Source organism: Equus przewalskii, chromosome 9 (genome assembly GCF_037783145.1).
Source record: "Equus przewalskii isolate Varuska chromosome 9, EquPr2, whole genome shotgun sequence".
NCBI lineage: Eukaryota > Metazoa > Chordata > Mammalia > Perissodactyla > Equidae > Equus > Equus przewalskii.
Genome location: NC_091839.1, coordinates 70,088,141 through 70,111,988, shown reverse-complemented (window position 1 = coordinate 70,111,988; position 23,848 = coordinate 70,088,141). Strand labels below are relative to the sequence as shown.

General features: G+C 34.0%; 1 protein-coding gene across 32 annotated transcripts in view; it reads left to right on the top strand.

Moving 5' to 3' along the window:
• Window positions 1-23,848, top strand: part of TRDN (triadin) — a 393,603-nt gene that overhangs the window by 344,204 nt on the left and 25,551 nt on the right. For 11 of the 32 annotated variants that reach the window (XM_070556944.1, XM_070556943.1, XM_070556937.1 and 8 more), the window contains 14 exons: window positions 4,561-4,587; window positions 5,042-5,071; window positions 8,532-8,561; window positions 9,771-9,797; window positions 10,180-10,227; window positions 12,022-12,069; window positions 13,318-13,335; window positions 15,620-15,664; window positions 17,425-17,445; window positions 19,181-19,207; window positions 20,022-20,060; window positions 20,446-20,481; window positions 21,276-21,320; window positions 23,811-23,834. In XM_070556944.1, the coding sequence (XP_070413045.1) occupies window positions 4,561-4,587; window positions 5,042-5,071; window positions 8,532-8,561; window positions 9,771-9,797; window positions 10,180-10,227; window positions 12,022-12,069; window positions 13,318-13,335; window positions 15,620-15,664; window positions 17,425-17,445; window positions 19,181-19,207; window positions 20,022-20,060; window positions 20,446-20,481; window positions 21,276-21,320; window positions 23,811-23,834 (465 nt within the window). Of the gene's footprint in view, window positions 1-4,560; window positions 4,588-5,041; window positions 5,072-8,531; window positions 8,562-9,770; window positions 9,798-10,179; window positions 10,228-12,021; window positions 12,081-13,313; window positions 13,336-15,619; window positions 15,665-17,424; window positions 17,446-19,180; window positions 19,208-20,021; window positions 20,061-20,445; window positions 20,482-21,275; window positions 21,321-23,810; window positions 23,835-23,848 lie in introns of those variants that run through there. The other 21 variants (XR_011522090.1, XR_011522088.1, XR_011522084.1 and 18 more) reach the window with 4 other exon arrangements.

The window sequence follows — 23,848 nt, the reverse complement described above, 5'->3', positions numbered from 1 at the left end:
ATTATTTAAAAGTAACAAGTTGATCTTGAAGAGAATATCAGAATGACGTGTTACTTAAAGTTAGCAATTCAGCTTATTAGGACTTTATAGACTGAACATTAGGTTATATCCACTTACTGTTTGCTTTCAAGATTAAGGTGTCATTGCTATGACTTATAACTCTGTTCCCTTAGCTATTAATTTGCCTATGTATTGGAGCAGAATACTGGTCCTTTCTTAGATCAACCTGGGACCTGTCAGCAAGGGTCTCCTGGCATGACCCCCGCAGGTTCTAGTGAGAAGCTTCCAGTCCCAATTTGCACTCAACTGCTGGCATACAATATTTGCATAGTAGTTACCCATTTAATTCAGTCAACATGTATTTATTGGTAAATTCCAATATGCCAGGAACCAGGCTAAGCTTTGGAAGCACTACAATCCCTGCTTATATGGAAGGTACAGAAAATTGGAGGAGATAATCAAGTAAATAGACTTTTCAATACAGTATTTTTAGTACTAAGGTAAAGATAAGAAGAGAATAATATTGGAATATGAAAGGTGCACCTAACTCAGACTAAGGGATTAAGGGAAAGCTATCTAGAGCAGCTTATTTCGGGGGTATATCCAAATAATAAATGGGATTTAGCAGATGAAGAAGAAGAAAGAAAGTTCTAGACAGAGAGATCAACAAAAAGACAGCCCAGAGGAAAAAAAAAAAGACCTTGAATTGGTTTTTATAAATACAACACTTCAGTATGACTTGAGCATAGGGTACAAAATGGTGAAGAGAGAGACGAGATACGCAGCAATTAGATTAATCAATAACCTCATAGACCAGGGAGAGGCAGTTGGAGTTAATAAAGACGGTCCATGCTGTAGGCTGACATGTGATATTTGAAATAACCAGACATGCATTCTAGAAAATCTCTCTGGCTACAGAATTGAAAGAAGAGTGATGGGAGAAGGCCTGTACTTTCATGACCAGTTTGGATGTTCTTGGTAATTATGGAGAGAAGCAGTGTTGGATTGGATTAAAGTCCTGGCATAGTGTATTGGTTTCCTAGCGGTGTGGTAGCAAATGTCACAAACTGGGTGACTTAAAACAACAGAAATTTATTCTCTCACAGTTCTGAAGACCAGGAGTCCAAAATCAAGGTGTAGGCAGGGCCATGCTCTCTGTGACAGTCCGGGAGGAGAATCTGTTCCATGCCTTTCTCTTAGCTTCTGGTATTGCCGGCAATCCTTGGTGTTCCTTGGCTTGTAGACAGATCATTCAAATCTCTATCTCGGTCATCGCATGATATTCTCCCTGGGTGTCTTCACATCATCTTCCCTCTACGCATGTCCACTTCTGTATCTCATCCCGTCCTCTTATAAGGACATCAGTCATATTAGAATAGGGCTCATGCTAATGACCTCATGTTAACTTAATTTTACCTGCAAAGACTCTGTTTCCAAATAAGGTCACATTCACAAGGTACTGAGTGTTAGGACTTCAGCATATCTTTTAGGGGGAACACAATAAAATCCATAACACAAAATATAAAGAAAATAGCAGTGGAATAATTAAAGAGATGTTATGGGACTGCAATTGAAATTGAACTTGGGAAAAGGTATATATGGGAGACAGCATGTGAAGAACCAACTTTGAACCCCACATTTCTTAATTAAACAGGTTTCTGGTATAGTTGTCCAGTATTTATCACAACCTAACTGTAGGAATGAGTAGAACCTTCAAGTCAAGATTTTCTTAATCTGGCTGGGCTTCAAGAGCATAATTGAACAACCTTATATTTACAAGCAATTTGTGTGTGTGTGTTTATGTGTCTTTGGGCATGTTTCTTAGGATTATGTCAATAGACTTGTTAGATTCTCGAAGAGAAACATGACTGTTCAATACTTCAAATATCACTGTATAGGGTCTCTATAACTTTGATTTTATCCTTACATTTAGGCAGAGTATATAGCTGTATATTTGATCCACATTGATTGGGCCCAAAGTAGCATTTCTCTTACTGAACTGTGCTTGGTATAGTGTAATTGGTCCATGTGGAGAGCAGTAGGCGGAGTCCTATAAAAACTGTTACATATTTAGGGTGGGGATATTGTTGAAGATGTTATTTACTACATTGTACTACACTATACCTTTTTTCTTTTTGAGAACCCATAAAATGCAGTTATCTCAGTTACACTGTCAGGAATTGCTGTGCTTCTCTGAAACTTAGTTGTTTATATCTTAAGACATTGTGAATTGTATAACTGATTGCACTTTTTAGCTTTGCCTGAGCAGCAGAAAGCTCAGGGGTGGGCAAATTATCAAACCGAGTCAAAGAAAGTATGGAGTAACTTTAACGTGCATTTTGTGTTCTAATGTTATTCCCAAATTCACATATTTTTTTACCTTCATTTTTTTGGCTCAATTTCTCCATTTATTTACCCTCTCTTGTTTTCATTAATTATTTCATTTATTTATCTAATGAACAAACAATAATTGAGCACCTACCATAACCATGTATTAGGTATTGCACCAGTTCTCTGGATTCAGTGGTAGATAAATATGATCTCTGTTCTCAAATATCTCACAGTCAAGAAGGGAAGGTAGTCACAGGTTAATATTTACAGTAGATTGTGATTAACAATGATGGCACTGAGAAGGGAAAGCAGTGCAACCACATCAGACAAGGCTGTCTGAGGAAGAGATAGCTGAGCTGAGCACTAAGTAGAAGTTAGTCAAATAAAAACTGAAAGGAGCAAACTCTGATAAAAAAAATTTTAAAAATCAAAATCTCTACATAAATGGTGAGATATTCCCTGTTTGTGAGGTAGAAGATTTAATATTGTTAAGATGTCGGTTCTTCTCAACTTGATCAGTAGATTCAATGCAATCTCCATCAAAATCCCAGCAAGTTATTTTGAGGATGTGCACAAACTGATTCTAAAGTTTACATAGAAAGGAAAAAGACCCAGAATAGCCAACACAACAATGAAGAAAAAGAACAAAGTTGGGGGACTTCAGCCCTTAATGTAAAGAGCTACAGCATTGTTCCCATTGTTTCTTTCTCTGGCCTCAAGTAGTTTCCTTCTGTGCATATGCTGGTCTGAAGACTTAAGGGGGCCTTCCACAAATCCCCAGAATTTTCTGTCTTTTTCTCTGCAGCTCTCTTATCACTCTGATCTTTGTTCTTTAGATGTCTTGGTCTTCCCAGACCCCCAGCTCCATCTCATCAGTTCAGCTCCATTTCTGCACTAGGGCCCTGCTTCTCTCTCAAGGCATTAAGCTGGGACAATCATAGGGCACATCTCATTTGTTTCCCACCGCTTAAGGATCACTGTCCTTTTTTGACTGACGTGTAATATCTTTAAGACCATTGTTTTATACATGTTGTCTGTTTTCCATAGTTTCAAGTGTGAGGACTAATTAGATTCCCTGTGATTTTATCTTAGTTAGAAGTAGAAGTCACTAGGACACTTTTGAGAATAAAAAAGACAGTATTAATATTTATCCCATTACAGTAAAGAACGTTATGTGAAGCCCTCCAAGAACCCAAGTGAACAAGGATTTAAAAAGGAGAAAGTGATAACATAGTTGGATATATCCTTTGATCTTGGCAAGTAAGAGGAACTAGTGACCAGAGAGGCCTGATAAATAGAATGGAGGAACAGAAGTAGATTATAGTGAACTAATGCTTAAGTGGGAGTTAAGAAGTGGAAAAAGCAAGTCAAGATGACATTCTTAAGAAGCTGAGTTAAGCAGTGATGGAAAGGTGTTGGATGGCCTTATAAAGCAAGACAGAATCAAGGAAGGTGTTTTTGTTTACCGCCAAAATCTTTGTTGAGATAAAAAAAGAAAGAAAATTAAAACTGACTATGGATAGGGCAGAGGTTTGTAAGTAATGGCCTATGGACTGGCCACCAGTTTGTGTAAATAAAGTTTTATTGGAACAAAGCCATTCCTATTCACTTACATGTTGTCTATGGCTGCTTCTGTGCTACAACAGCAGAGCTGAATAGTTGTAACAGAGATCATATGGCCCAAAAGTCAAAAATATATACTATCTGAATTTTCACAATTTTCCAACCCCCACACTAGAGATCCAACATGCTATCAAAGCATGTAATATATTTCTAGTCATCAAGAGTTCCAAATTCAGCAGCATTCATTTTTCAATGCAGTATACTTGGACAGATAATATATTAATAATGTTAATGGAAATGAAAACAGTCTTGGATTTTTCATCTTGGATAATGAAGGGATAAAAATAATTTCTAAAAATAAAATTGGATTTTATTTTAATATTAGATTAAAAAGTTAACATTGCACACAACAGTTTGTGAGCAAGTTATTTTTTTAATGGCAGAATGAAATTAAGTGAGAAGTTTTATTACTTAAAATGTTTTTTTCAGTTAGTAACTTGGTGTGGACATTAAATTACACATCCTGCAGAATTTCAATAAAGAATGATAGCTGGGATCTATGTTATTTGATTTTGATTTTCAAATATATGATATCCTATCATATTCAATGTCAATTTAATAACAACTGAGTGATTCAGTCTTTAATAATTTTTGAACTTTTTCTAGGCAAAGAAGTGAAGCCTACACCTCCACGTATGTTATTTGCATGCCAAAATACATAAATAAAGCAAATCTTAAATGCTTGCTTTTACTTATCCTTTGATTCCATTGTTGAGTATTTTGCTTAAAGTCGAAGGTTTAACTATTTTGTATAGACAATGTGCCTATGATTCTGAGTGTATTTCTGAGAATATGATATGCTGAAATTTTCCTTCATCCTTTGTTCACTGGAGGTACAAATCAATACCTTTCATTAACTTCTCATTAAAAATCTTAGTTCACGTTTACATTTTTTCTGAAAATAATTCTTATCGTGATTGATAATGAGGAACTTTTTTATTTGTGTTAATTTTCTGCAATCATAAGAAGAAGAAAATTAATATGACAGATTACAAAAACAATGAATAATAGGTAAAAGAAATATGCATGAATACAGGAAATAAATATTTATATAATCATCATTACTAATGTTTCCCAATATTTTTAGAGCCACAAGTAAAAAAAGAAGAGAAGCCAGGTATGTATGTTTCATATGTCGATTCATACTTGCATTCCATAGTTATAAAGAATAGCATAATCCTTCTTGCAAATGTTGTGTCCTAGTGCAAATACTATACGAAAATTTTATCCTTGACCAACTTTTTAAAATAAAACATACATAATATGCATTTATCTATACTGTCTGTTCCTAGAAAAAACCCTATTTACTCATGTGAAACCGACGAGAAATTCCTATGTTTCAGAAGAAACAATTGACTAAGTGAGTTGAGTTCTACAAAACCCCTTTTTTTGCTGATTACTATAGGACACAGTGTGTCAGAAAAACAGCTGCTCTCACTCTTCTATTTTTGGGGGCTCCGGAGTCAGATGAACATTTCTGAGGACTTCATTAGGCAGCAGAAACTTTTTTAAAGCAACAAACAGCAATCTGATTCTCAAAACACTTAAAACTGTGGTTCACGTTTCCCGACTGTATTAGCGTTACAGGGCTGCTGTCATCAAATGCCACAAAGTAGGGGGCTTACAACAACAGAAATGTGTTCTCTCACAGTTCTCGATGTTGGAAATCTGAAATCAAAGTGTCAAAGGGGCCGTGTTTCCCTTGAATCCTGTAGGGAAGAATTCTTTCTTGCCTTTTCTGGTGTTTTTGAGCAATCCTTGGTGTTCTTGGCTTGAAGATGTATCGCTGCGATCTCAGCCAGTGCCATCACATGGACATCTTCTCCCTTTCTGTCTTTATCTCTGTATCTTTTCTCCTCTTCTTATAATGACAACAATCATATTGGATTAAAGACCCACCCTACTCCCATATAACCACATCTTAGCTAATTACATTTGCAATGATCTTATTTCCAAATAAGGTCACATTCGGAGGTACTGGTTATTAGGACTTCAGCATATCTTTAGGAGGATACAATTTAGCCCATAAAGGTCTACCCTCTGGCTCTCCAAAATCCATGTCCTTCACATGTAGCAAAATAGATTCACCCCGTTCCAACATTCCTAAATGTCTTAACCATTTTAGCATCAACCAAGTCCAAAATTTCATCAATTCCAAGTCCCAAATCTCATTATCTAAATCAGCTATGGGTGAAACTCAGGGTATGATTTTTGTTTTTAATCTTCCTGGATGTTCTCTTTGCATCTTTATTTATTTATTTATTTATTTATTTTTTTTAGTGAGGAAGATTGGCCCTGAGCTAGTATCTGTTGCCAATATTCCTTTTTTTTTCATTCCTCAAAGTCCCATACATAGTTGTATATCCTAGTTGTAAGTCCTTCCAGTTCTTCTATGTGGGATGCCAGCACAGCATGGTCTGGCAAGAGGTGCTTAGGTCTGTGCTAAAGTTCCAAACAGGTGAACCCCAGGCTGCCAAAGTGGAGCATGTGAACTTAACCACTCAGCCATTCGGCAGGGCTCCCTTGGGGTATGAGTTTTCCTGCAGAAATTCCTCTCTATCTGTGAACCTGTGAGACCAGAAAACAATTTATCTGCTTCCAAAATAAAATAGTGTGACAGACTAGGATAGACGTTCCCATTTCAAAAGGGAGAAATTGGAAGAAAAGAAGTGGCCACGGGTCCCAAGCAAATCCAAAACAAAGCAGGGGAAATTCTATTAGTGTCAAGTCCTGAGAGTATCCTTTTTGACTCAGTGCTGTGTCCTCTGGGCCTGGTAGGATGGTGGTTCTGCAATCTTGGCTCAGCTGGTTGGCAGCCCTGCCCTCTCTACCCAAGGCAGTCCCATCAGCCTAGGCCTTTGAATTCGTGACTCTGCCCTTGGAGTTATTTCTCCATTTTATGCTGTCTCTGTATATTTCTGTTCATGCCAGCTTTATTTTTGCTTGTATAAATTTCTCAAAAACATCACCAGTCTTGCATTCAATTTATAGGGGTCCAAGCCATTGGACAATAGGGTCCTCCACGATCTTTTCTGGATAACTTCATCTCTATTCCTGCTCTGCTGAGATAGTGGATTGGATCCACCAGTTTGTCCAGCCACACCCTTGGTCCTGTCTCCAGGGCACACTATCTAGATAGGCTGAAAATTTTCCAAATCATCAAGTGCTGATTCCTTTTGCTTAATAGTTCACTTCTCATTTATCCTCTCTTTCACATTTTATTGTAAGCAGCAAGCAAAAAACAGGCTGCACCTTCCACACTTTACTTGGAAATTTCCTCAGCTGAATATCCATGATCTTCACTTACAAATTCTAACTTCCACCCAACAAAAGAACACAATTCAGCCAAATTCTCTGCCACTTTATAACAAAGATCACCCTTCCTCTAGTATCCAATTACGTGTTCCTTATTTCCTTCTGAAACCTCACCAGAAGCACATTTAACATTCCCACTTCTAGCAATCTTCTGTTCATGATGATATACGTATTTTCTAAGATGACAGCAGCTCACCTTATGTTCCCCTCCTCAATTCTTTCTGAGTCCTCAGTAGCATGGGCTTTTATGTTAATATTCTGCCAATGGTCTTTTCAAGGCAATCTGTGCTTTTTCAATCAATTGCCTCAAAAATCTTCCACCCACCCTCTACCCATTACCCAATTCCAAAGCCACTTCCACATTTATATGCATTTGTTACAGCAGCACTTCACTTTCTGGTACCAAAATCTATTAGTTTCCTTGTGTGACTGGAATAAAGTACCACAAACTGGGTAGCTTAAAATGACAAAATTTATTCTCTCATAGTTCTAGAGGCTAGAAGTCCAAAGTCAAGGTGACAGCAAGTGACACTCCCTTTGAAACCTGTAGAAGAGAGTCTTTCCTTGTCTCTTCTAGATGCTGGTATTTGCCAACAGTCCTTGGTGTTCCTTGGCTTGTAGATACATCACCCCAACCTCTGCCTCCACCATCATATACCCATCTTTTCCCTGTGTATCTCTATCTCTGTATCTCTTTACCTCTTCTTATAAGGACACCAGTCAGATTGGAGTAAGGGCCCACCCTCCTCCAGTATGACCTTAACTTACCTAAACTAATCACATATGAGACAATCCTATTTCCAAATAAGATCACATTCTGAGGTGTGGCAGGTTAGGACTTCAACATATATTTTTGGGACACAGTTCAAGTCATAACATTACTTGTCTAAATTTCTAAATTATGTGAGTACCCAATTAGATATATTTCAAAGACACCCTCCCAACTCTTGTCATCAAATCTTTTATCTTATGTTGACATTGAAACCATTCATCACAACAGTCATCTTGAGAAAACAGAAAATTCAGGTTGAAATCAATTAGCAGTAGCAACAACTTAATAATAGAGCAGTACATGGAATGATTTTAACTACTGTGCGTTTAATAGTCCAGCACTGACAAACCAACAGGAAACTGGAATAGTTTTTAGTAAACTTCTGCTTTTTCAATTATGGTAAATAAAATAAAATGATTTCCAAAAATGAATTTGCGCTCTAGCTTATTTTTTCAAATTTTAAAATTTCTGCCTTTTGTTTTCCCTTCAGAGTCACAAGCTAAAAAGGAAACAAAATCAGGTAACAATATTTTTATTCTTAAATAGATAACACAGCTGTTATTGCCCTCATTTTCCAACTAAAAGAGGCTTACTGCCCACCAGTGGGGATTTACACAGTCTGCCAGATCCTCATTATTTTTGCAGCTCTATTGCTCAATATGGTTTTACAGCACTTCATCAGATGAAAATGGGGATATTCCATAGGCTAAAACATCCAGAATATGGCTTTAAATGGACTTCGGCAGAGATTCCAGGTTTCAGGAGATATTTCACGGGGTTCTTTGAAACCCAGTATGAGCATGTTTAAATTGTGGTTTATTTCCAATAACACGCCAGAGTTATAAAATCACAAGATCATAGAGTACGGGGATTTGAAGGGAAAGAGGACAAGAATTTATTAAGCCCATTCCCTGCTATGAGCTAAGGAATAGCATAGGATTTTTATTTTCATCAATCACCATGAGAGATATGCAACATGGCAATTATTATCCATATTCAATATCTGTGGAAACAGTTCAATAGACCAAGTTCAGAAAGTTAGCTATTTTCCCAAGACTTCCAAGTTAACAAATGATGGAGCTAAGATTCTACCCATATCTGACTTTCTCAAAACCCTGGGTGCTCCCACTAAAACGGTCCCAGACTAATGATCATTTTATTAGGAGGTAACATTGACCTAAAATCAGGGTAACTTTTCTAAGTTTACATTGCCATTTAGTGTTTTATTTCTAGCTCTGGTATCAACTAGCTACTGACCTAAGGCAAGTTAAGAAAAACCCTCAGGCTCTTTGGAAGCTATTTCTTCATTATAAAAAATTACATAGCAAGATTCTTCAATATCAACAGATTCAAGAATCCAAGTCTAGATGTATATTCAATACTATATTATCCCTTTAATTCTCACCAGAGCTTACCTAGCAACTGATAAGCTTGAATCTAGTTTCTCTTGTAAATAGTATGGTTTTAATGTATCAAAGCTCATAAATGTAACTACTGTCTTATAATTTATTTTCCTGACTATATTTATTTGCTGCAGATGAGTATGTGTCACCAGATACAAACATTTTGCATTCCCCCCCCTTTTTTTTTAAGCCAGAAGACTAATACCGTTTCAAACTTTCAGTTAGGCCTAGTACAATTTAAAACTTTTATTTATTACTGTTAAATATTATAGTTTTGCAGGTCATTTAATTAAACGTTTTTTTATAAATAAATATTTCTTTTTTAGCTTCATCTGAGAAAGCTCAAATACACAGTATGTATATTAATTTCATCTATAACTCATAGAGAACTTTTTACAAGAATTTTTTAAATATTTCTAACATATATATATTTGCAATCTATGCTTTGGTATTTATGCTTTGTTACAGCCTATGCTTTGGAAATGATAGGTGCTGAAATGTAAATAAGAATTCTTGGTATACTGTTTTTATGCAATTAAAACCTTTAAGTTTTTCATATAACCTAGGATGACATGAAAATTTAAGAATAGTTTTTCTCCACCGGCACATTTGTTGAAATCTGGCAGTTATTTTCTGCTTAACAAATCACTGGCCTACCTCATGGAGAAAATCCACCATATGTTAATTTATAAAGCTTCTAAACATCTGAAAAGATATTCTCTTTACTATTTTCAGAACAAGACATAGTGAAACCAGAAAAGACTGTTCCTCATGGTAAACCAGGTATTTTGCAGGTGGTATTTGTGGTATCAAATTGTCTCAGTGTTCTAATTTTAGCAGGATGAAGAGTTTAGAGCCAAATCTAAAGTTATTAGGGACAATTCATGTCTTAAGTCGTCCAGCTTCTAGAACATCTCCAATTTTAGTCATCTTCACAATGTTTTTTGTACTGAGGATTTGATCTGTCAGATGTAACTAGACAGCTAGTCATTCTTTCCCAACAGACTCAGCTTAGCACAAACACCATCATCGCCGACGCTCAGAGGAATGTGCTCTATATTTTGTTTTATTTTATTCTGTTTGGGCCAAGACATCCTTAGAAAACTTGTAATTCGGATTTAAGATGGCACATTCAAACGTAATCATCTTAGATTCCAAAAATCCCAAGGAAAGGAAATCAGCATCTCTCCTGCTTCCTCTTTCCTCCATCTCTGCCCCCCTCACTTTCTTTTCATTCCTGGTCTTAGATTTTGGAGAAAGTAGAGGTAAGCCAATGCATTTGGATTTCATAAATTTGCAATTTATGGACACACATTTATTAATTAGTTTTTATTTAAGAATAGAAACTGTATTTAAGTTTTAATTTAAGCTAATGGAATGAGTTTAATTTTGAGGTGGCCCCAAGCCTCAGTTATTCTGTAGAATATTGTCCTTCATTCCAGGCTGAATTGTTTGCCCAATGTTGTGTATATGGTTAGGCCAGAGTCTTTAATAAGTTAAAAACATACTTTCTCTAAGCATATTTTATAAAAGTTTTTGTTTACGTTTTTAAAATTTTACTTTAGAAAATCTGTTTGCAGTGGGTTTGAGTCCATTTAATTTTATTTACCTATCCTTTAAAGAATACGAGACACCAACAACAGAAACTATGGGAATTAAGAAAGCAGAGCTGGACTGAGGAGAGGTGAAGAGAGCTGTGGACATAAGCAAAACCTCAGAAACAATTTTTAGAACCTCCTAATTTAGTAAATAATAAAACCCTATTATTTTCTTCATTGTCCCAAATGTCAGCCATTTTGAGGTGAAATACAGGGAGAGCGAGTTTAGTCTCCAAGTGCACAGCAAATGCATTGTCCTCTAGACACATATTTCTTTTATTTCAGTGATAACATACACACTCTAAATTCTGTTTCCCAATGAAACTTCCTAGTTAGGATATTTGACCTGCTGATTCACTCCCATTACTGAATACTTGAAAAATTTAATTTTATATAGGATCATTGTAATAATCTCTCTACTTTTACACAAATCCCTTTGATTATGTCTATAAAAACATAGAGGACAGAAGACACCCCATAAATGTACTACTTTGCCCTTCCCTAGCTTAAAACACTTTTAAAAAAATCCAAAACACTTGAGTTCCCAGGCTAATCCTGGGTTCCCAGGTAGGTATCTTGCACAAGAAAGGTCAAAAAGTGTTTCTTCCTATTCTAATTCAATAATGAAAACGGAATATATGTTTTATAAAACAATAGCTCCATGTAGATAAAAACCGTGAAATGCAGCGAAGGCAAAGGACAGGGCATGTAGTAACAGGTTAGAGGATGACTCGAATTAGGAAAACTTTAATGCAAGATGGCTGCAAAGGACGTGTGCAGCTGGACAAATTTTCTTTGCTTCTCCCATCCAATTTGAATAGAAGATATCATATACTGTTTTATTGAAAAACCAGTTAAGTTTTTCTCAGTATTGGTGTTATTTCAAAGAGAACACAAAATATCAAGGCTAAAATATGTCACTGTTTTGTACTGATGAATTTAAAATTTCTACTTGTGTTGACATTTTTTCCTATCACAGATGAAAAAGTTGTCAAGCAGGTAAAAGCTACCACAATAGAAAAAACAGGTAAACAAGATGTTTCAGATTTTTCTTCTATCAGTTTTATGTTATGTGGGCGTGCATACACACACATCTTCACTGAAGTGTGTACACTTTTAGTGCCATAAATTTTAAGATTCTGCATCCTCGTAAATAACTAAAAGATATACTTAATAAAAATTAACAGTGCAAAACTAGAGTGACACAAATTTATTTTTTGAAAGCGTGACTGACCTAAGCTTATATATACTTCATAAGGAAATCCACATAATTCATTGATTATCCTGTACTATTAGGTGTTTAATCTTAATTTCAAGCCATATTTCCTGAAGTTTTAAAATCACAGACATCTAAAACTCTCTGCTGTTTATATATTAGATAGAATAATTCCCTTTCACAAGAGATCCAAAGAGTTATGTGGTTGTATAACTTTTAAATTCTGCCCTAAAGAATGATCAGCAGAATCTATAATATTAAAGCAGAAATAGTCCATCCGTCATTATTTCGTGTGCAGAAAAAAAAGGAATACACATCCTCTTAAAATTCTGAAGTTCTTTCCTGTAATGATGAACAAAGCTGAGTCTTCAGCCCTACTGACATCTTGAACCACTGAATCTCCTCCATTTGATTCCAAGACGGAAATCCTATCCACCTTGGTCATTAATAGAGTCTCATTTCTCACTAAAAGTCATTCCAAAGGAAAAAGTCTATGAAGTAATTTCTTTCTTTTACTAAGATAATCATGATAATCAGGATTTAAATACAATTTCTCAGAGGAAAATATAATAGAATTCAGGAAAGAACTAATTATTTATAGAAATTATAGACTATTATTACATGAGAAAGAAACCTCATAAGGCCATTTTCACATTACCTTGTATGGTCATTGTACTCTATTACAACCATTTCCTAAACTCATAATTTCAGTTAACGTTCCTCTTATTTGTACCCTAGGGTCTTACTATGATCCCCTGAGAAAGTCATTTAGTTATATGGGTATTTGGGGGATTATGAAGAAACTAGCCCAATGTATTTGTGTCTCAAATATACAGATTGCTTTCAATTTTACATACCTTTCCTGTGTCTTGGCTTTTCCGTAAGCAGTGTGATTAATATATTTGCTGACAGTAAAATAATAGTGCTCAGAGAGAATGGACTAAGCTTAAGATAATAAGAGGAACTAATGCTAAGAGGGTTAACTACAAATAATAAAGAGTCCTTTTTCCATGGTTTGCACTCATCAATATGCCATTTACTTTCCTCCATTCTCCACAGTCAAGCCCAAACCAGCAAGTAAGAGATGAAAATTAAATCTGAAAAATATTGTTTGGCCCTTTCAACTTTAACAATTGCTTGTTTTTTTTTTCCTAATAATAATTTTTAGTGTTGCCTAAGAGTAAAATATCTATATAGGTGATAAATTAGTGTTATGGCTTTGATTTAACATCCTTGTCTTTCACTAATTAAGAATTCACTACAATTATGCAGAAGAAATCTTGAAATTGTATCACTATACTTAAAAGCCTATTTTATATAGGCTATAAAATAACACTAAGATGTTAAGGTTGATGGGCATCTTCTAAACATGCATAATGTATAACAAAAAACATGAAATGCTATGCAATTGTTGTTATTATGAACCACATATTGTTTTTAATTTGTTTGCTTCAAGCAGCATCAATTATACTGTCGGTACTCTTTGGTATTTAGAAAACCGTAAAATTATGAATATTTTTCCACTTGTTTATTAAAATCTTGGGATTTTCTCATGAGTGTGGACTTTAAAAGTCATCCATTTTATTGTTCAGGACTAATACAGAGGTTACAGTTTCAGAGAGTTTAAAAGGTGACTATTGGGCTCAGGAAGGTGTGAACATTTGCCCATTGTCACACAAGTAGTAAATATGTCCAAACTTGTGTCAAAATTGTGATGTTGGTTCTTGAATGATGTACATTTGTGAAACAGAAGCTTAGATGAAGGCATGAATGGCTGTTGGTCAAATATTCTCTGGCTTCTGTATGAAAAATGGATTGACAGTGTCCAAAGATGAATTTGGCAAGACCAATTAGGAGGCTGTATCAGTGGTTCAGGAGATATGGTGCCAATATATGGAGCCTAAACAGAACATGTTCACATCCTAGAACCTGTTGCATGTATTTTGAATATGCATTTTATATTATTATTGTTACTATAATTTATTATACTTTGCATGTTATTATTACAACAGCTTAGTAATTTGAATATTATCTTCTTTCTTTTGCATGCCCATTAAATGTTAACATTTATGCAAATTAAGTTTATGGAGGTTCATTCTCGAATGCTGTCAGTTTCTAATTTACAAATATCCGGTTTAGTCTTATGACTATATGGGCCCATCATCCCACCTACTTCACTCTTGCTGCACGATGTTGGGGGAAAATGGTAGTACTTTTAAAGAATCTCCAAATTCACAAGTGAAGGAAGGAAATGATGGGTAATCATCAATAACAGCTCAGGAGGACTAAGCCTTGGAGTGATTAGAAAGAACGAACAGTTGGCAGTGATTTGCTCTATTTGCAAATATTCTCAACTCCATTCAAAATATGCTACCCTAGATGGCTTCCTTTGAAATTCCTCCTTTGATGAAAGAGAGAGATCTCCCCAATTTTTTTTTTTAATTCAAACATTTTTCGGAGGGCTAAGGGGGGTATCAATTACCTGTTTGATTCCGTTTGTCATGTCCTGGACTTGGTTGAGATTCATCTGTGAGATTTCTTTTTCTTGTTGTTTTTTTGTTTGTTTGGTTTGAGGAAGATTAATTCTGAGCTAACTACTGTCAATCCTCCTCTTTTTGCTGAGGAAGACTGGCCCTGAAATAACATCCATGCCTATCATCCTCTACTTTATATGTGGGACGCCTACCCCAGCATGGCATGCCAAGTGGTGCCATGTCCGCACCTGGGATCCGAACCAGCGAACCCCAAGCCACCAAAGCAGAACGTACGCACTTATTCGCTGCGCCGCCAGGCCGGCCCCCATCTGTGAGATTTCTAACTGGACCTCGAAAGAGAGGGTGGTCTAGGAAAACGAAAATACAAAATGTGGTACTTTCAGGAATAGGGCAGATCCAGGTTAAATTTTCAACAAGAAACTAATGCCCAGCAGCAAACTGCTTCTGACTCGGCAAGAAGGGAACGAGAAGGAGTCAGAGAGGTAAAAAGGGAGCTTGTAAAATGCCAAAGGCAAATGTTATCTGCTTTAAAATATCCCCAACGAATGACTCAACCTTTAGCAAAGAAAAGAAAATTTTTTTTTATTATTCTCCTCTTTGTTCATATTCTGTTCTCTTCTTATGCCACATGGCCCCAAAAGGGTTAGTACCTTCACGCTGTCTTACAAGATGCCCTGAGAATGAACCTGACCTTGTTTATAATATGTTTCTATGGCAATGTGCTTTCTGTGTTCCAACTCACATGCAAATGACTTTGGGGCCATGATTCCCATATAAATGAGGATCGCTTGCAAATACATAAATAAGAAATGCTTGCTACACAAACAATCCACAGATTGCCAGTTAATTTTGATTTCTCTTTCTAGAAAAAGCTGAACATCAAGAAAAGGAATCTCCATCTATAAAAACAGGTGTTTTTGCCTTTTTGGTTTACAATCTGTATTAATTCACTATTTTTACTAAATTTGAAAATTAAAGCAAAGCAGATAAGTGCTTTTCATTCTATTTCCTGGTAATGTTTAGTCTTGTGGTTTTGTGGTAAAATTTAGTTTATCTGACATAAGGGCTGTGGTATTGTTGACAAACATTTTGCTAAATATTACAACAAATATATATGGATTGCCAAACATGCTATTATAATATAACGATATTAACAAAATAGTATTTGCTTTCCTGATTCACAAGACCCTTCCAGAATACTCAATATTTCACTGTTGTCAATATTAATATCATTTATCATACTGATGAAGTTGATTTACTATTGATCATATTGTAAAATATTCTATCAAGTTACACATATTACATTTTATTGAAAACTAATCATGAATTCCAACTTGACATATTTTCTTAAAATAGAAGTTATTCCATTATATCATAGTTAGCTTAATTCTTTTAAGGATATTATTCAATTTTTAAAATATGTAACACTTGGCATGGTGCAAACACTAAGGCAGATAGGAGGCTAACTGTGGAAATAAACCTCCCTGTCCTCTCTTTTTTCTTATTCTGCCACTTTACTTATTCCCTTCCCAAAATATCCAATAAGATCCAATAGGTAATCACTGTTATTTCTTAATGTATGCTTCTAGCAATGTATATACTGTCTGATGTGTGTGTATATATATATAAAATATACACATACATGTATACAAACAACATATATTCCCACTTCTCTTTCTTTTAAAAAATCATGACATACTAAAAATAAACCTGTCCCTATATTTTTCTATTTAGGAACGTATTTTGAAGATGTTTTCTGTCAGCACATAAAGGATTTCCTCATTAATAGTATCCTAATGTATAGCTGTACACAGTTGACTTAATTAGTCTTTGACTGACATATGTTTAAGTTGTCTGACAAACTTTCTTTACTGATATACAATAATAAGTACATTTACCTGTTTAGTTTTATGAATTTATCTTTGTGGTAAAATTCCTTAAAGTGAAATTTTTTAGTGAAATCATGTATCTAATGTAATTTTTATAGACATTTCTAACTGTTCTCTAAAAAATGTTATATCAATTTGTATTCCCACTATAATGAATTAGTTGGTTAACCTAATTTTGGATGACTCAAATTCCTCACAATCATGAGCAAATGTTGTATACTTTTTGTGAATAAATAGATCTTTAAGTGTAAGACTGCAGAGTTATCGCTTTTAGTCAACAGCTTCAGAAGACAAGGTATATTGGAGAAAAAGATCATGTATTCAGATGGTGTAGTTTTGTGCTTTTTCATCTATCAGTCATTTATTCTTCCTGAGATTTTATAAAGTCAGCTTCTTCATTCAAAATACAGGATTGTGGAAGTTGAGTTAATATTTATTAATATTAACATGTGTTCTGAAAGGACAGTGGTCATTCAGAAACAGTAAGGAGTTCCAATTATCATGAGCATTCATATTGCATCAAATCAAAGATGAGGTTTTACAGAGATGAAAAAGAGATCCAGAAGATTCTACATGGTGAAGTTTACGACTTCTTCTTTGGGGAATTCACTGAGAATATAACTTCAAAATTATTCAAAATACATTGCCTATTGCTCATTTTGTTATGTTTAGCCTATTCCTATTTTAACTTGAAAATAGAGATAGGAAATATAAAGGGCTGGTAGTTTACTCATACATAGAAAATTATCACCGATTTTCTTTTTTTTCCTTTTATTTTTTAGACAAATCAAAACCAACTTCAAGTAAGTGTACCATTTTAGAATTTTAAGAATTAGCTATTTAATAATTTTAATTTTATAATTTCTTTTAATTGTACTTGCAGTTAGATAAAAAATACAGTACGTTTATTACTGAAATGGCCATTATGCGATTAACTATATGTGATTTTGATTGACAAAGAATATTGTGTGCATTGTATTCATTAATCCTCGAACATGTATTTATCGAGCACTTATTAGATATATTACACTGTACCAGGATATGTGAGGGAATGCCTAAAATGATTTCTGTTGTCATACCTGTGTAATTAACACATTTACCATGATAACTAACATCTGTGTGGAAAAAAATTGTTGCATCTCTCTTTTGTACTTTTAGTTGTTGCTTAGGATGTATTAAGTAAATACAGTATGAAGATTCCACTAATAGTCACTGCTGGGTTAAAATAAATTCAGAACACATAATACCTGTCTACATTACCTAATTTTAACAGACTAGTTTTTTATCTTTTTTCTTTTTAAAGCCTTAAAGTAAGTTGTTTTTAGTATTTCAGAATCACTGTTTTATTTTATCATTTCAAAAATAATAAAATTGAAACAGTTCATGAAATCTTTGAAAATTTATGACATTTTTTGCAATTTCATAAAAATGAAATTGTTTGCTTAATACTGTTTTAAACTATGATCCAGATTTTACCCTGGGGTGAAAATATGTGCATTTCAATTGAGTGTATCTAGAAGTTGTATCTAAAGTTTTAAATGACAAGGACTAACCTGTTTTTTTTAGCGTTATGACAGGTTCCTTACACATGCAGCTGCAATTTTCTTCTGAATGGATTCAATGCCAATGTTGAAATGTTAAATGTTGTCATTGGGTTGGAGAATTTCTCTAGTATATTTAGTAGGTATTATTGCTACTAATGTAAAGAGTACTACAAAAATTAAGGGCTGAAAGTCGAAACTAGAATGCTAATATGAAATATCACCATAATAATTTTGCAAATATTTTTATGAAATATTATTCATTTCCATCTTCTTTGATATAAAATATTTTAATCATTTTTCACGAATTTTTAAAATAGATTCCAAAAAGTTGATATAAACTGATAATTAGAGGTATCAGGTTTATAGAAAATGTTATCACTTAAACTGCTTGGTGAAGAAATATGTTTTATGTTTTAAAATATTATTGGGCTATGAATTTATGGAAAGAACAAAAAGAAAGCTGGTTCTGTGTTATCACAGGCTGCGGACAAATAGCTATATGTTTTGTCTCCCTGCTCTGACTGCGGTCGCCGTGAACTGAGTTTATCCCTGTGATGTTTTTAACCTCGTCCCACACCCCACACATTGTACTTAGTGCATCTTATAAAAATAGTGCTTTATAAAAATTCAATGAATGCACAGATACATATATGAAAATCAAGTTATATCAAGTTGTGTAACAGAGTTTTATAATTTGAAATGCGTAATTAAGAAAACCAACCAAAGGACTTAGAATTGATTAATTCTACCATATATGAATAGGCTATTTATATTAGTTTGTCTAGCAGTTCTATTTTCAAAACAGATTTCTAGAAATATTAGTTGTCAGTATATTTCTTTGCCATTTTGAATATATATGTCTATTGCGATTACTACTGGAATTTAATGGGAAATATCTACAGATGAAGTTCAACCGTCTCTTATGGAAATACAAACTAATATTTCCTGTTATTTTTTTTCCATTTCAAAATTATTTTTCCTTTTTCTTCTAAAGAGGAAACATCAGAAGTCACAGAATCAGGTAAATATTTGCATTCCCAGACAAGGTAAAATGGACCTGTGGAAACAGTATGTGAATTTGAGTCAGACAAGGTAAAATGGACCTGTGGAAACAGTATGTGAATTTGAGTCTCTATCTAGCTGTGTAATATTTGGAAAAATCCCTTACTGCTCAGATTCCCTATTTCTTCCTCTATAGAACAGGCATAATGACTTCCCAAAAAGGCTTGTTGTAAGTTGTCAAATGAAATAACATGCTATGCAACATTCCCAGGACATACGTGGTTGTCACTCATTAAATATCGGTTTCCTTCTCACTCTTTCTGATAAATATAGTTGAAGAAAATCATCAATCAACCAAAACTCTGTTTTGAAAAGCAAGTGTCCATATTTTGCTTGGGGATAGTTTGTGACTCACTGTTTTTATTCAATAGTTTATTTGTTGAGCATCCATAGCAGCAGTCACATTTGATTTCCTGAAAAAAATGAAAATTTAAATGTTTTTCCTGTTGTTACTAGTTTAAACTTATTAATAAATGCATGGCTTACTGTAGCTTTACGTCAGAGAGTGTAAGAACAAAAACAAAAGCAAAAAGAAAGGAAGTGGGCTCTCCATACATGGGACTGAACATCAGCCGAATAACCAAGGATAACAAAAATATATATGTTCTTATATGTAGGAGGGAGACTCTTCCTTCAGATCTTGAAAAAGCAGAGCCCTGCCCCCTCTCCACTTATGGGATTAAGTCTCATCTCCAAATGTTTATTCTGAGATTGAGTAAGAAAGTCATGTTTCTTAAACTGATTATTTCTTATTGTTATGCTTTCCTCCCTAGTGAAGAAGAAAATTGAAAAATCTGAAAAGGAAAGTAAAGGTAAAGATGACATTTGAAGACATGTCCATCAAATTAGCAATAAAAACACAGGAATAAAAAACATATAATTATACAAATTATATCACTTAAAAGCAATTCGTGAAAATGTGCACACTGATTTTAAAGCATTGGTCAGAATTGCATTTCGTTGTAGCGTTCTCCATGCAGGAGGTGTAGGTTCTGCATAATCACTAGATATTTAAAGGGCATGGGAATTTAGATCCTAAAGCAAACTCTACCTGTCAATGCTAAATTAACACCATAGAGTCTTTTTCATACAACTCCTGAATTGTGAATGTTGACTACACAAAGTGTAATTCCAAACCTTAGTAAGACTTCTGAATAAATACGATACATGACTCTAATTGCCATTTTTTCTCTATAGAAAAAGCAGAAATGAAACATCTTAAAGAAGAAAAAGGTAATTTTTTAGTATTGAAAAGCCTTGAAGCCAAAAATATTTTCAGTCAATATTTATTTATGTCATTTTAAAATAAAACTTTTATTTATGTACATGATGAGTGCTGGTCTATTAAAAGAAGAAATGTGACTAATTGGTGGATAGGTGATAATATCAAAGGAGCAATGGATGGCAGGCTAATACCTGCAAGTATGCATCCATGTGTTGTGCCATTGGTGAGCAACAAGTTAGAAGCTGCATCACAATGTTGCTTTTTTCTTAACTTTGGTTTTATTTATTTAGTAAACTACACCATATAATATGATAATCATTGATTTTCAATGTAGTTATCTGAAAAACTTACAAAGGCCGTAATCATCAAAGAAATATTCTATTAGATTGGGAAGAAAGCATTCTTAGACATATCAAAAAGATTGTTAGTAACAAAAGAAGACACTTTTCCTGGTTAATTCCCAAATTCGGTGAATTGGAATGACGCATTGTCCATGGATTCTAATTAATTTAAATACTTTGTAATTGTTGCATTCATGTTATATCTCTGTTTATACAAACAAAACAATCTCTACTGCTAACATTTATTTTTGTTAGCTGTTAGTAGGAGAGTTTTTTTTTTTAATGACCCTGAGAAAACATCTACGATATTTAAATTATTCCCATGTTGCTAAACTCAGCTTTAGCTGAGTTGTAGATATTTTCTCAGGGTGATTTAAAAAAACTGAGTTGAACTGAGCCAAAATTTTTCTGAAGTTTGCTTGAAAAGTTCATATCTTAATATATATTTTCTTGATAAACAGTCCCAGCAAGAAAAGAAAGGCTTCACTCACACAATGTGACAAAAGGTAATCTTGAGCTTTGTAAATATCCAAATGCTATATTGATATCGAGCTGTCTGAATTATGTTGGCACTTAAATATTAGCAATAATTTTTTTAAAGCAAGGAAGTCTATCAAGGATACACTTCTGCTAATAGCAGAGGAAATGGACAGGTAGCAAATCTAGCAGGAAGCTTACATTTCAGTGGAAAACCAGGAAATGTGGAGAAATCAAAACTATTAACAACATAAACACTCAATAAATATTCCAGTACACTCCAGAAGACAAATTTCTTTATTACAAACACTTTCGTAGCATGAGTTTAGTCAAAAAGGATGTAGTAGTAAAAACCGATAGAACTGAGATTTATTTTGTCTGTCTACATAAAATACAGTTAATATCATAAATTTATGTTTTATTATTTATAAATGGTCCTCTACATTAATTCACCTTAGACACAAAGTAACTGGTAAAGAGGAAATGCCAGCATGCACCTGGTAGGTCAATGTTCTGTACCTAAAATGAGAATGACCTATGTTGGTGATGGTGATTATCACAGAACCATAAGGCTATAAATGAATTATGCAGTCTGGGTGATGTAATTTTAGGCAAACTCAATTAATTCAAAATGTAACAGAATATAAATACTTTAAATTCTAGGGTGCTAAGTAAACATGTCATAATTGAGCAAGTATTTTCATTCATAGTAAATACAAAGATCTGCAGTGTGTGGGGTGGATTCTTGTTTTTCACTGGTTTCCTCTTCCTGCTCATTGTGGTCTGTATAACTGAAATGGCGGAATGTATCTAGACGTATAATTATTAGTAATTTAGACGTATAATTATCTGTAATACTAAGGAGTAATATTTACAACAAGAGAGGAAACCAGATTTGTAGAAAGACATAGGAGCACAGTTTTTATAGTAGAACTTTCTCCAAAATATTGCTTAATATCTTTTAAGATAATCAGCCAGAAGAATGAGAAGAAACCAATTACTTAGAGTAGGTATATATTTTCTTATTATTAGTTCATTTAATCCTCAGTACAACACTAACTATCATGGTCAGTTTAGGGATGAAGTAATTGGAGTGAAGGGAAGTCTAACATCTCAGAGTCTTTACATGGTAGAGACAGGAATTGGCTCCAAGTCACTATGGCTCCAAAGACTTAGTTAAGCCCACTCAATCAAATTTTACTATCGTATCACACTGCTGCAAATATAAGAGAAAGGTTTCTATCAATCAGAGCAGCCCAAAGATAAAATGTACCCCACTTTGTCCCCAAGTGAGTGGTCTATTAGAGCTATGGCTAGAGGGCTGGACGAGGGATTCAGACATTGGATGGCTGTTCTCGTCTTACCCCATTCTGTGACTTCAGAGTTTCTAAGATCATCATATTATGAATACACAGTAGGGAAAATTTATTCTATATGAAAGCACAAGTCCAACCCTGAGCTAGTTGAGAGTACAGACATATTCATTCCTTCGTTCAACAGGTAGTTTGTTGCATCTCAATAAATGTTTATTCTATTCCTTTCTAAGTTCCCATCTTTTCAGCCAATGCTAGAATTTTTAAAGGAAAAATAATAACACATTAGCCTTACTGAAGTATTTGTCTGAATGATTTTATTTGTTTTGAATTTTTATACATGAGGTGTGTTGCTGTAATATCATTAAAAAATGTGTCCCAAGTGAAAATGTTTAAAAAAAACCTTTCTATTAGCATTAACCTAATTTTTGCAAATTTGTAATTCGTAGGTTTATATTACAAACTCTACAAGTCTCAAAGTAAATCATGTAATGAAGATTGATTAAACAAATTATGTTTTCAATCCTAACCCTTTTAATTAGACTATTTGGTACAATATAGGTGTTACAAAACCTCTTCCTTTTCAAAAAGTTAGAATGTCTGCTATAGTATTTGAGACAATCATGTCACTTTATATCTTTGTCCTACACACATATAGTTTCATGGAAAAACATATTACTTTGAATTATAACCTCTCATTGAAACTAATAAATAATGACTATGAAAAATTGAGCTGATTTTGCCTGTTGCTTTTTAAGATTGATATTTTACAGTCTAATTGGTTTTTTGTCTTTATTCATCTTTGAAAGGAAAATAATTCTCAATAATATATTTTATGGAATTTGGAAACTTTAAAGCAAATATTTAGATTAATTGCATCATACAATGTAGTTTTTACTCAGGTTGGGTATGATTATAGTTGAACCAAAACAATTTAGCAAAGATCCTGATTTGTGTAAGAGTGTTTAAAACTCATAAATATGTTGTGACACCTGCAATGATTAATAGCTGGTTTTGTTATCCCACATAAAAGCGATTAAGATATTCAAAGACCCTTGTTCTCAGGCAATAGAGAGCTACATTGCTTCATTAACTCTTAAAGAATAAGGAAGAAAGTCAAAAGATAGATACTTTTTTATAGTCCATTGATGTATAATTTCTTTGCATCTTATCTGAGTTAAGCAAAACTTGTTTTCTTTCTTTTAGAAGAAAAACATGCAAGAGTACCAAGTAAGTACCACTTG